The 14,141-nt window shown below is 44.2% G+C and overlaps 1 protein-coding gene across 1 annotated transcript; it reads right to left on the bottom strand.

The window, feature by feature from the left end:
* Positions 1-905: 905 nt before the first annotated feature.
* Positions 906-13,434, bottom strand: cnpy1 (canopy FGF signaling regulator 1). The gene is made up of 6 exons (XM_030115874.1): positions 13,267-13,434; positions 11,759-11,862; positions 9,610-9,725; positions 3,070-3,282; positions 1,352-1,448; positions 906-1,070 (listed from the first exon to the last, which is right to left on the bottom strand). Exons 2-6 carry the CDS (start codon positions 11,850-11,852, stop codon positions 1,030-1,032), a joined length of 561 nt encoding a protein of 186 aa, XP_029971734.1. The 5' UTR covers positions 11,853-11,862; positions 13,267-13,434; the 3' UTR covers positions 906-1,029.
* Positions 13,435-14,141: the final 707 nt, after the last annotated feature.

A 14,141-nucleotide genomic window follows, 5' to 3' on the forward strand; every position in this document is an offset into this window, starting at 1 on the left:
CCAGTGCTTGTAGGAGACTTTTACTTTGAAGGTGAAAGCTAAGCATCAATAACATGTATAGTTAATTTCATATTCTCAGAACACAGCATTGCTTTTTAACAGCTGTGTTTTAATGAAACAGTATTAATTATGGAATAGCATTAATTATTTCAGGGATGTCCTCGTCAACCATTTGGCCCTGATACTGATCCCATTTTTCACATCTGAGAATCAGCTGATTCCGATACTTTCCCGACGTGATGCTATTGTGTGAATACTGAACTAAAAAACAAAAACATTTCAAAATGAAGATTTCCATTAGTCTGCTTTGGGTTCTAGTTTGAAAAAATGCTTCACTTTCGTCACTATTTCTATCTACCTCCGTTTTTTTCTCTCATCCATCATTTTTCATCACTTTCATAAACTGTCCAGCTAACCTGTTAGCTAGCGGAATGCTAACACTACTAACAGCCTGGCTGCTCCTCGTCTGTTTCCGGCAGGATGAAACAGAACTCAGAAGACGGAGGCTGATGTAAAAACAATCTGAGAGGTGACAAACTGGATTTATTGATATCTGATCAATCAAAAATGGCTGCTATCTGCCTCGAGGCCCTATCCATAATCCACCCATCAGGTCAGGATACCCACAAATGACCTCTGACCGTGACTTATTGCTTTATCTAATTCTGTTGCATTTGTGACACTCAGAAACATCCACCTCAAACATTCATCTCTAATCTCCCCCTGCTTATTTTAAATTATAAAACAGTCCTCATTAGTTGTAGGTCATGTTTACTTAGCAGCTGCACCAAAATGTGATTTTTTAAAATTATTTTCCTGAAAGTCAAACCAGTAACAGATAATTAATGTTGTTTCAGTGTGACGTTTGATCCCGTTAGTCCAGAGAAAAACACTGCACACGTCGCTGAGTCTGTAAATTATTTGATTTATTTATAAAGATGATAAAAATGCTTGTTTGGTCTTAATTAAAGAGTTCCTTTTTCCATAACGTCTGCATTAAAGCCGGTCCCACCTCGGTCCACCGCCTCGCTACAGCTCCTCGTTGGCGGGACTGTCGTCCGTACAGTAGCCTGAAAATGAAAACAGACGAACAAGTCTGTCAGTAACGTGAAGAAAAGGCTCAAACATCAATCAGAAATGACTATCGTGGCTAAAATAAGGTGATAGAGCAAGAGGAGAAACAACACTTTGAATGATTCAGGTTTAAATTCTGAGCGTCGTTAAATCAGTCCAAATGTTCATATTTCAAACTCTGGAGGGATTTCTCCCAGAATTCTCTGGGTAAAGTGCGCGCCGTGAAGCAGGGAGGGTAACGGCGGCTGTGTGAGGAGGACGGCGCGGATGGGGCTACCTGACGGCCGGCTGCACAGGTCGCGGTGCTCCACGTCTCCGCCCCGGCTGAACGCCGACACGATGTCGTCCTCCAGCTCCTCCACCAGCGTCTCACACTGACACACACACACACACAGCAGAGACGTGGCCCGGGGCGCTTTGGGAACAAGGCAGCGCCGAGGCAGCTCGGCCACGCACACACACACACACACACACACTCACACACTCGGTGTGTCGTGTCTCCTCACACAATGGAGGGCGGGAGCCATGTTTCCCTCCTGTATGCCCAACTGATCAGCCATTTTGACAATTCGGCGATCACAGTGCTGACTCCCCGCTCACACTCCAAACCCTTTACACTCCTCACTCCTGGAAGACGTTTCTTCTGAAATGTTCTGACAGCATTAGGATCTGTGTTTTGATTCTGGTTGAATTTAATTGAAAAGTCAAGCTGCGCGGCAGGATCTGAGGATGTTTAGACACGTTTTCTTTCCTGCTTATATTTTATAATTTGACTCCAAATACAAAACAATAAACGCTCCTCAAACACAAGCTGCAGAAAACTGGAAGGCTCTATGATACAAAGCAAGACAGGAGCTTTACTGAGCCACTGCAAGAGAGAACAGATCTATGGACATACATCTGGAGCTCATCCTCGTTCATTCATAAAAAAAAAAAAAAAAAAAAAAAGTCCCTGCCAGTGTTTCAGTCACATGACACAGTGTGGCATGATGCTGCAAAGCATGTGGCGTCTAGTTCTCACTCAGCCGTGTGATCGCCGTCTCCACCGCTTCGATGGAAAAGTGTTCTGGAGCCGATCGAGAACTAAAACAATATTCACAGTTTTCTGACAGGACGATGGAACTGATGGCGCTAAAGGACATTTCAGAACGTAACGTTTTAGAGGAAGTTTTAACACAAAACTACTAAGTGTGAATAAGATGATTTGAAAATGGTAAAACTGATCAGATCTCACAACCTACTGTAAAATGAAAATCTCTAATAGGATAAAAAAATGTCACTGGATGTTAAAAAAAAAAAAAAAAAAAAAAAACAAGCAATGTCTTCAGTTAGAAATTAAGTTTGCTTTAAAAAAAAAAAACAAGAAAAAGCTGAAATCAACCATAGAATATTAGTTTCCTCATGAAAGGCTAGAACTTCAAATAAGTGGATATATTTTAAAAAACAACAACGTGCAGGTCAGGAGATTTTTACTGAGACAAGACGAACCCACTCAGTGTAAACTTTACACAAACACATCTGGACTCAGGACCGCTCCTCAAGCTCCTCTGGTTTTATTATCAGTGTTTCCGTCTTCAGTGACGAGGTTTGAATGAGCACGAAGAAACACTGCTTCCTCAGTCTGTGTGTGTGTGTGTGTGTATAAGTTATTCCATGTTAAAGTGCACACGTGTTTAGCACAGTATAATCCAACAACAATGTCCCTCTAAGTTTTAACCCCATTTAAATACAAGAAAATGATAAACTGACCAGAATCCCACCTCTCACCATTTATATCCTTGAAAAAACTATATATGTCTCACCAGATGGATTCACGCTCTCACAGTAAACCCTATGTGTTGTTGTTTTTTAACACACATACACACTTTTATAGTATTTATGCAGAGTATTTTAAAACCAAACTGTGTGTGGGTCTACGACAGCAGAAGTCTTGTGATGAAATTAAAACTTCCTCAACTCTTGAGCGAAGCATGCGTGAAGGCGGGGCACACTCACTGCGAACTTGAGGGCGCTGGACGCCTCGGGCCCGTCGAACTGGAAGTTCTTGAAGTCGGGGAAGTCGCCGGCGGCCGCGTCGCTCCTGGGGGCGAACCTGCGGTACTGGCGGCGCTGCGTGTCGGGGTCCACGTGCAGGGCGTAGTCGCTCATGCTGCCGCACACCCCGTCCAGGAGCTCGCCGAGGTGAGTCTCTGAGCGCGCCAGCGGCACCTGCACCGCCACAGTCCACAAAACACACACTTTACCAGGGACGCTCGTGGTGCCGACGCCTCTCGGCCGGCCTGGGGTCAGCTGTGTTACAGCGGGGGAGTCAGCAGGGTGACCTCTGACTTTTAACCTGTGGGAACACCCTCCTCCTCCTCCTCCTCCTCCTCCTCCTCCTCCACCTCTTCCGGAGGTGTCTAGACGGGTCAAGACAGGTGCAGCGCCCGGCTGTGGTCCTCCCCGGAAAGAGAGAGAGGGCGACAGGGGTGACGGGGCAGCAGAGGGCAGGGAGGGGGGGTGAGGGGCGGGCGGGTCGCTGCTCTCTGCACCTCAAACAGGAACCAGAGAAAACAGGGGAGAGGGGGATGCTTCCTGAGAGGGGTGGGGTCAGAGCGGGAGGTGGAGGCCTGAACAGCAGCCAAGTGCAGCTCCACACCCCGCCCACAGCCACCCTCCACCCATCAAACCAAACCGTCCCGGGCTCTGGTCAAATGGTGGAGGGTGGAGGTAGAGGGCGGAGGATAAGCCCCCCCCCCCCGCCCCGAGGAGGAAGGGGGGGCTGGAGGGCATCTTGCAGATGAACTGGATTTCATAACAATAAGGAGAAATTATTCCCTGACCTCCTTTGTTTCTTTTCAGAATTGGCAATGTTCCCTTCCGGGCCAAGCCTCCTCATTACACTACACACACTACACACACACTACACACACACTACACACACACACACACACACACACACAGTGAGAAGAGGCCTCTCCACCATCTGCTGTGCAGCAGATCCCTCCTCTGCTCCCTCCATACAGACCAAACTTCATCTCAATACGGAGCTTCAAGACACCGTCGCAGCAAAGAGGAAGGAAGTTGGCCAGTCAACAGAGCGCCTTACAGCACGGGGTCAAAGGTCGGAGGGGCCGAGCTCGGGGGGATGTAGGTCACAGCGGCCGCTCACGATGAGGTTCACCTATCAATCAAAATCTGCCCGTGATGACTTTGACACCAGTGACAGTTTATCTGCCGACCAGGGAAGAGTTTCTCCCACCCGGTACTCTGATTACTGAGAAGACGTCACTAAATGTTCACTTTCTGGATTATTGTTCAGCTAATAACAGTTCAATAACAGTTCCATTCAGGATTTTTCCCTCAAAGACCCTTCTTGTCTTCATTCACTTCAAGTGTTTGAAGAAAGATTCAACTTAAAATACATTTTACTGTTGATTTCCAGACTTCACTGCAGAAAATAAACCTATGTACAGGAGATTCACACAAACACAAACACACTACAAACACATCCGACATGCGAGAACGAACAAGAACAGCAGGGAGGCAGGCGTCTACGCAGATCTGAACCAGACAACACCACTCACCCGAAAAGAAAAGCATTCATCTCTTTTATCAATATATTCTATTTAAAACGTGATCAGTTAGACTGTACACGTTTCAGATTGTTCCTAAAATACAGAATTTATTAGTGAATTTTACTTTTCTGAGAATTTTTTGAAGTAAATGCACTTTTGTTATTAAGAAGAATGAGGAGATGAAAGCAGGATCCATGTGAGAGAGTTAGATGAGCTAAATAAACCACATGAATGTAGAGATTGATGCGTAACATATAACATGAATGTAATTTAATATATATGAATTTTGATCATAAAGAGGAATGTTTAAATTAATTCTGTTTGAGTGTGTGAATATAGACATTATCAAACAATACTGAGAAAGGTTTGTTTCTATATATATGTAATTTATATATATATATACACACAGACTCAACCATGTTGTTGCACTTTGAGGATGCGTGTTTATTGTCATTAATATGAGCTGAAAATTTAATCTGAGGACTAAATCCTCAGTCTCATTGACGTCCCGTTTGGAGGAGGGAGAAAAGCAGCGCTCTCCCCCGGCCGACAATAAACCCACGTCGGTCCATCTCAGCCCACGGGCTTGGGTCTGAGTCATTATCATGCCATGGTACAAAATGGTTTGGAATTAAAGCCCTTCCTTGCCAGTCGGAGCCCAGTGAAAGGGAGCTGTCAGTCACAGTGTTGTTTGAAGAATGGGGCGAGGGGTGGTGGTGGTGTGTGACCGGTGGAGCCACAGAATAGGCTTCTCAGGGATGCTATCCTCCATTCAATTCCCATTGGACAGGGAGCCATTATTGCACTGCTGTGGACAGGGGCCTTTCAGTTTCATTGTCCTGCTGATATGGGCCAATGAAGACCCATAAATTAATAATAATAATAATAATGATAATGATATTGTCATCTCGGTGCAGAGCAGAAGGAAGCTGGAATGTCATTTGCAGCATTATGCTGTGTAAAGCAAAGCGTAATGAATAGGAGCGTCTGTGATAACAGTGTGACGGTCATACAACCACTTCCCTTTGACCAGAAGCTGTTCGTAATTACCCAGAAATCCAGACTGTAAATGATATTCATTCTTCTTTAGCCCTACATTAAGTGGCCTGATGTTAGAGTTTAGAGGTGAAGAACTCTCATCGAGGAGAAAAAAAAAAAATGCCTGGCTGGTTTTCTGAATGGGCAAAATGAGAAAAGATCAAGGAAAACATACGTTTTAGAATTGGTTAATTGGTTTTACAGCCACACAAAAAAGCCTCTTGATAAGGACATTCATTCACAAGCTTCGAATTTCTCAATAATAATATCACAGCTTGACAGCTTAGACACAATCAATATTCATATCTGGCGATAACTTGGTGGTAATTACACTTTGGTGGGATGAGATGCAGGAGAGGATTGTCTCTGAGCTCGCAGGTTAGCGGTTCGATCCCCAGCTCTGCCCGTCCGTGAGACACAGTGAGTTCAGGTGAGAAACGAACCCTGACTGAGAGAAGGTGTGTGGAAGAGAACAGATGAGCCGGAGTTGGTGTAAATGTCGGTGTGAACAGAGACTAACACCCAGAACCACAGCGATCAGACCCTCCCTGTCAGCTCATTCATTCAAAACCAGAACCTTTCATATCGGTGTGGCTGCCTGACAAACGCCAACAGAAAACCCACTAATGTCTACAAATACGAAAATACATCAGACCCCAAACCCAGCAGCAAGGTCATGATGCCTCACAGGCTTCACAAGCAGTTCAGGAGTGTTAAAAAAAGTTTTAGTGTCTAAAATAAAATCTAAACTCTTCACAAACATTCCTGTGAGGGAAGCAGATTGACGTGAAACTCAAAAACCTGAGAGCAGCGTCTCCTTTCCACACCCCGGAAAAAGAAAGGAAAAAAAAAAAAAAGCCTAGTGTGGTGGATTAAAAGCAGACCACATGCCACCAAACCGCTCCACTTCTCGGCCATGATATCATGTGTCACTGTGTCAACACGTCTTTGTGCATCTTCTCATTCTCAATGCATGACTTCCCACTGGTCGCCATGAGATCAACGCACCGCTTCAACTAAGTTCAATGTCTTTGGAGGCCTAAATGTGTCATTGTTGCAGTGGGCAGGTTTAACTTTTGTGGCACGGAGCAGCCCCATGCCCCCAGGAAGTCCTACTGTGAGGAGGCCAAAGAGCAGAGACTTAAAACCTGCAAATCCTCCTCAGTGATGGCATCTAAGCTGTGACATCCCTCCCTCTCCGATTCACCGCAGGTCACACGCTGCTGAAAAGGAGGGATCCGGGAGGGCATGGGATCAAGGTTTGGCTTCTTCTTTGGCTGGGCAACATTTGATTGACCGAACAAAGCAACAGGTGGAGGCTGGTGTCAGCTCAGGTCAGAGGAGGAGCTCATCTCCGTCCCGGGCAGGCCGGCCACAAAAACTCCTCTGGAAAACACCCGCTTCCCAGGGGAAGTCGTCCCAAACGGACACATTTAAGAGGTCAATCAAAGATTAAACCAATGGGCAGAATGAGAGAGAACGAGTCAGAGTCTAGTGGAAGAGGAATACTACACACTACGAAGCTGATCAGCATCAGGACTATGTGTGCTTTGTCTCGTAAATTAAAAATCAATTTTCAGACTCAAAAACTCTCTTTCACACTTCCCTGTTCGTACAGACTCACAAGCCGCTGCACCGCGTTCACAAACAGCTGAGCTTCGGTTCGATAAAACCGCTCCGACACACCTCAGCCAGGTTTCCTTCACAGGTTCAACTCTGCCTCGCCCTGCTCCCACTTCACCGGAAGGTTCAGAGTGAAGCGGCCAGAGTCTAGATGGTACAGCTATTCCACTGAGGAAAACATCGGCAGCAACGTGAATAAACTTCCTGTGTTTCACAATAAAAGAACCGAATTTACGGAGCAAAATCATTCGAGGGAACTTCAGCCATTTGAAGATGACGAAGGGTGACGTTACACACCGTCACACACTGAAACCTATCAGTCGCTGCCTTGTGAATCCAGATATTTCAAATAGAAAATAGTTATCTTGAAACCAGACTGGGTTTTTTATGCCAGCGTCACTTCACTGCTGTTAGAGTTCACAGCATTATTTTGGTGAGGTGAGGTGATGTCAGCTGGGCGTCCTCAACGTCCCTCTGGTCCAGTGGAGAAAAGCAGAGGAGACGGAGGAGGAGGAAGAGGAGGAGGAAGAGGAGGAGGAGGAGGAGGAGGAAGAGGAGGAGGAGGAGGAGGAGGAAGAGGAGGAGGAGGAGGAGGAGTCGCACTGCGGTCCATCTCTGGTGATCTGAGCCCGGCTCGGCCGTCAACGTGAATTTTGTCAAATGCCGACGTGTCACACACTCTGACCTCTTTGAAAAAGGTGATTAACGGGTCAGTGTCAGGAAGAGAAGTGTGAGGGATTTGGGACAGACCATCAAGAGGTCAGATTCATCACAGTGTTAGTTGAAGGAAGTTATTTTGCTTCCAGGCTTTTATTTTGGAGAGGCAGTTTGAGAGGTGACAGGCTTGATGGAGATGAAGATTTGGAGGTTATCAGCAGTGGTCTGGTCGGACAGTCTGCTCCAATAGTGATCAGTTTAAATCTCAGGCTCAGAAAGAAGCGATCATGTTTCATCAGTCAGGAACATTTCTGGCTTCAGACGTTCAGTCATCATGAAGTAACAAACTGGAATAAAATGAAATTCAAAAACCCGTCAGGATGTCTGCTTTATGTGTCACACACACACACACACACACACACACACACACACACACACACACACACACACACACACACACACACACACACACACACACACACACACACACACACACACACACACACCACACACACACACACACACACACACACACACACACACACACACACACACACACACACACACACACACACACAGCTGGGGGGCAAACTAAATGAAATCCAGGCAGGACCCACAGGGGGCACAAGAAGAGTAATTAGCATTCATGTCTAAATTAATCCACCTTTAGACAAACGGTTAATGAGAAGCTGAGAGCGACGCAGACAGCAGCACAGACAGCAGCATGGCCGACTCCCGGACTTTAACCTACTGAACGACACCCGAGGTCGATCGGCACTGAACTGCAGGAGCCTAAAACACCCACAAACCCGTCAGTCGGCCTCTCTGGGAGGGAAATTCTAAATGCAAGCATTAGGCTAATTAGTTCTAACGTCTATATATCTGGAGTTCCCATCAGCATTCACCGATTTCTGTACAGTGAAATTAATAGGTTGTGATTATTCATGTTTTTTAATTAGTCACTTGTACCTTTATTTTTTTAACCAAACTTTTGTGATTATTTGCAGTTTTCTTTGAAATTCAGTGATAGTAAACTGTACGGAGTCTAGCTGGCTGATGAACTGAGGAGCAGCACACCGACGCTACACCATGCTGATGCATCTCAAACTGATCGGTAATGTGGGAAAGGGAAGCGGCCTCAAGGACGTTCAGGCGGACCGTGTGACAATGCTCACACGCCGATGGCTTCACGCCGTGACAGACCCAACGCGGGCTGGGATACGGGCCGATCAATAGCAGGGCTGCACGCCTCATGATAGGCCGCTTCCTGTGTGATAGAAGGCTTCCAGCCTCCACTGGGACCTGATCTCATTAGACAGGCAACAATAGCCAACCTCCAGAGTCCCGCAGCATCCGCAGGCCGGGCAGCGCACACAGGAGCACACAAAGGACGACCAGGCCTGCAGAGCGCAACATCTGGCGTCCCACGGCCCAGCGCGGCAGTGGCCAACCACTGGAGACAGGCAAAGACAGTTCACAAAGTCCAACTGATTTGTTTCAGTGACTGGACTGTCAACAAACATCCTTTACAGCAAAGCATCCAAGTAATTTAAACTCCATTTAGATGATTGAACATCACTTCCTGTTTTCCAGCTGAAACTGGATGAAATAAAGTCTGAAAGATTCTCGAAAAGCTCAGAGTTCAATCACCGCACTCTACCTTTTTGTCCATCATAGTTCCATCGGGGTTCAGTCTGAAGCTGCCGACGTTGATGGTCTTCTTTGGGTCGACTTGACTGATCGAGTATTTCATCTCATCCACAATCGCTTTGCATGCTGGGAAACGAGCACATCGAGGAAAACAAAATGAGCATGTTGACCGAATACTGTGATGAATCCCACCTGACTACAAAAAGATTTTTCAGAGAGAAACGACTGTTTGTTGCTGGTGGACAAACTACTGACTATAGATTTAGATTTCTGCTAAACTTACTGGTCAAATCCTGCTGTGACATAAAATAAGGGAGGAGGATTTGGTGTGTTATCCATCACCCTCACTGGGTGGATGGATAACATCCGAACATGTGAGAGAGAGAAATGTGCTCCATATTCATCAGGGTAAAGTCCTCATATCCAACAAAAACCAGGCGTCCTTGGAGACGATCCGCATTTCTGAACAAACTATCAAACACACAAGAGCCAGCCGTCTGCAGAGTTTGTGTCTTCACTCGCAGGCCGGGGAGAAAGAATACATTTCCTGCTCTAGATGAATGAGGACAGATATTAGCAGGAGCATCGAATAAAAAATTAAACATTAATAATAGAAATGTAGGATTTTTCCTGTAACTTTACACGGTGAAACATCCACATTATAGATTCATTATACAAATTTAAATAGTTCAAGAAGTGTTTTTATTCATTATAATTTAATGTTATAAATAAAAAAAACAAATTAAAAAAATATTTAAAAAAAATCTGATGTTTCCTTTTCTCTCAAACCATTTTTCTACAATTACATTATTTTTAAAATACCTGAAGCATTTTAGTTCATGTTAGGAGTGTAGACATCACAAATAAAATGCACAAACAGTAATACAATTCATTTTTAAAATGCATTTTTTCCGCGACATAAAAAAAGATTTATTCCGATATATAACCTGAAAATAGGAATACTTGATTTGTTTTCTGTGACAGTGATGGAAAATGCAAAACGTTCACACCGCAGTGATATATAAATATATTCACAGTGTATCAGAGCAGAAGCATGTGGAAACACGGTGGTTTCTTCATTTCAAGCAATTTATAGAATCAAAATCCAGCAGCAGTGGAGGGTAGACGCCAACAAACATGTCCATGTCTCAGTAACTGGTCATGTGACCTTGAGCATCAGTTCCAGCTGGACGGCGTCTCCTGCTGTTCACCAGTGGACTGACTGTCTGCTGAGACCTGGAGGACGGCTCTCAGCTCACTGAGGTTCTGGCTTCAGAGTCTCCAGCTGATCCAGAGGTTTTCTATGGACTCTGGTCTGGAGAAAGTGCAGCTCTCTCCATCTGAGCTCCTCCAGTCTGCTGCAGCCCTGCACTGATGATGCCTCCTCCATGCTCTGCAGCATTGTGGTCCATAAAGAAGAAATGAGGCCATGCGGGAGCTCAGTGACTGGATCAGTAACGCTCTTCAGGTAGTCTGGGCTGGTCCCCGGAACATTCAGTTCTGCATTAAACAGACACACCTGTCCACTCGAACTCCTCCACCATCAACAGTGGCTGGTGCAGAGCACTCTCCTTGATGTCTCCAACGTGCTGAAAGGACTTTCATCAGCGGGCAGCTCCGTCACTGTGGGATGTGGACGAAGGACAAAGTCCACTTCTTTGTCTTTCTGTGACTCTCCCAGTCTCTGTCCAACCTGCTGATCTCAGTGGACTCAAAATGTGAACAGCATGATGAGGAGGGCTGTTTAAACACCGGTTCTGACTGATCCGAGAGATTTATTGATCCATGACTGGACCAAACGGCTGTTCTAAATGCTGCTGCTAACTCCTCGTTAGAGGACAGCAGGTTGTGCAAAAAGTATTGAAATACAGACAGTTGGACATTCAGAAGTTTAGAGGTCACATTAAGGTCACCATTGAAGATTACTGTGCATCTGGGTCATCTTGAAATTCCACCTCGAAGTCCAATATTCCCAATTTGTTGTAAGTAGAGTATGAATCAAGTAGTAAATCAATTTTAATTTAGTCAAAGAAATTCGGGAAATCTTTTTGTTTCATATTTCAGCTGCTGCTGCAGCATTTCTGTACATGCTGCTGTGACTGACAGCTGAAACGTGTTCACAACATCTCAAGAAGCTGCGGTGAGGCTCAGTGACTTACCAGAACAATACAACACGCTGTCCCTCTTTGCTTGGCTGCAGAGGACGAAGACAGAAAGCAGCATGAGAGTCACCTGAATAATCCATGAGGCCATATTTGGTAACCTAACACAGAGAGACATAGACAGTCTGAAGAAAACTCATCCTCACAATGTATAATCCGCTGTTAAGAAGATTTAATCAAGTTCAATATCTGAGTCTGAGCATACCGTACATTGACTTGACTTTTATGAAATACTAAAGTGTAGATGTGGTATATGGGTCAACATTTAGTTGTTACAGATTTAGTGTGTTTTCAGGGGTGGATGTGGAGAATGGTGGTGCTCACAGGGGGCTGACGTTTGAACGTGCCACCAAAAACTGATCAAATAACGGCAAGTGCATTAGACATGTCCCTTGATTGCATTGTTCTCTCCAACCTCTCGAGTACAATTTGTAAGATATTCAAAACAATCCACTAATATATCAGTGTTATTATTGTCACATACTGTAACATTTATTTCACGTTTACAGTAAAACAAATAAAAAATCTCTTCAAGTGAGATCAAGAACATGTGTCACATCCAGATGTGTCCAAACTGCAGTCTAATGTTCATTTTTAATGGAAATCTGTATAAATGTCATGAAATATGAACAATACATTGAGCTCAAGCAGAACGGTACCTCCCATATTTAACACAACTCCAATAAGTTAGCTCTGATAAGGGGCATGAAGGAAGGGCCTTCTGACAACAAACATCCTGAATAGATTACATTTAAAGTAACGTTTGAACTGATGGTTCTGAGTAAACTTTGACAAACTGAGATCAATCAAGGAAAACTGTTGCAGTAATTGATCGAAAAATAGAAGAATAAATATATACAGATAAAGATACAGATATACATATATAGACAGATAGATATACATAGCATAGCCAGTGGTTGCAGAAAATTTCTACCCATTCTTTCACTGTGTATTTTGATTTTCATAATCCAATTACAAATGGCAGTGATTACCATTTCAAACCCCAAACAGGTTGGTGCTGTTTTTTATTTTCTCTCCCCGGACAAGTTGGTGTTCAGAGGCACTCAGGGTGGTTGATAACATTACATTCCCACGAGGAAGCTCCACCCCCACACACACATTGCAAACGACAGGTGTGATCCAAGAGCACCTGAGGCCAGATGATACACTTTTATATTTGATCAACTTGTGTTTAAAATGAAAGAGATTTCCATGACATGCCACTTTTCAAATATCCATCCACCAGCGTGCACAAACACCTTGCTCTGCATGTGAGGTGAATCACATCTGCGTTAAAATTAAATTCCGAGTTACTTTCCGATTTAGGGTAGGCCGAATGATAAACTAAATCATGTTACATCGTAATACGTGGACCAATATGTTACGGTTCCAACACTCTTAGGTTAGTCTTGAATGTTAACTTAATTCCACACATTTCGCTACGGGGTTTGGTTCGCTTCAGCGCTCCGAGGGATGGAGACCGGCTGTCAGGTGTCTTGTCTTACCTGGGAAGGAGAGCAACTACCCCACCTAGCAGCGGACAAGGAGCCGGTCGGACTGAAATACCTGTGGTGCTTAAAGTTAGAAGGCCAGCTGTCAGGTGCCCTCTGTGTACATGCTTATGTTCACTCAACTTAGTGTGTTTTTCACCACACTGACAGCTTCCACATGTACACAAGGTTCTACGTTCCGGTTCGGACGTTCAAAATAAAAGACAATATTGTCATGGAATACTTTAGTATGTGCAAAAAAACATTTAAGCTTAGTTTACATGTTTTAATATAGACAAATAACAACACAAAGCTTCGAGAAGGCAAACGAAAGAGTGTTTTCATGACGTTATCATGCTATCTATAGTTCATTATGTGCTTTTAAGTTGAAGCTTCCGCCTGCTCACTCCCGCTTCCTCACTGTCTGGTTTTCTATGGCGTCAGTACGTGCACGCCTCTGGTGGAGCCACGTTCAGGCTGACGTCACCCTAAAACCAACCAATCGTTTTCGACCCTGAACCACTCTGACCAATCAAACAGCCGCGCGGTCTTTCAGGGACGAGTTCCAGGAAGCGGTATGAGATGTCATTTTATACATACAATGAAATTCTGTTTGTACATGTTAAAATAATGTTAAAAAATAAAATAAATCAAAAAGATACAATTTAACAGGGATAGAACATGATTAGAGGTCTATAAGATCCAAAAACTGAATATAAAATGAAAAGTTTATGATCAAAAGGTCAGTGAAAAAATGTGTATTCATGCCAAATATGAAACCATTTATATATTAATTATCTCTGTCAAGACGTACAAATAAATTAAATTTAATAATCCCAGTGGGTTTTATTGATTATTTATTGATTGATTTATTGATTCAACACTATATT

This window comes from Salarias fasciatus, chromosome 18 (assembly GCF_902148845.1).
Source record: "Salarias fasciatus chromosome 18, fSalaFa1.1, whole genome shotgun sequence".
Classification (NCBI taxonomy): Eukaryota; Metazoa; Chordata; class Actinopteri; order Blenniiformes; family Blenniidae; genus Salarias; species Salarias fasciatus.

What these genes read in the sequence shown, in the direction of transcription:
- cnpy1 (XM_030115874.1), bottom strand. Translation starts at nt 11,852, where the DNA reads ATGGCCTCATGGATTATTCAGGTGACTCTCATGCTGCTTTCTGTCTTC. An exon ending in GAACTATGATGGACAAAAAG is followed by an intron (nt 3,283 to 9,609) that starts GTAGAGTGCGGT and finishes GTGGCGGTGCAG; the next exon opens with GTGCCGCTGGCGCGCTCAGA. An exon ending in CCAGCGCCCTCAAGTTCGCA is followed by an intron (nt 1,449 to 3,069) that starts GTGAGTGTGCCC and finishes TGTGTGTGTCAG; the next exon opens with TGTGAGACGCTGGTGGAGGA.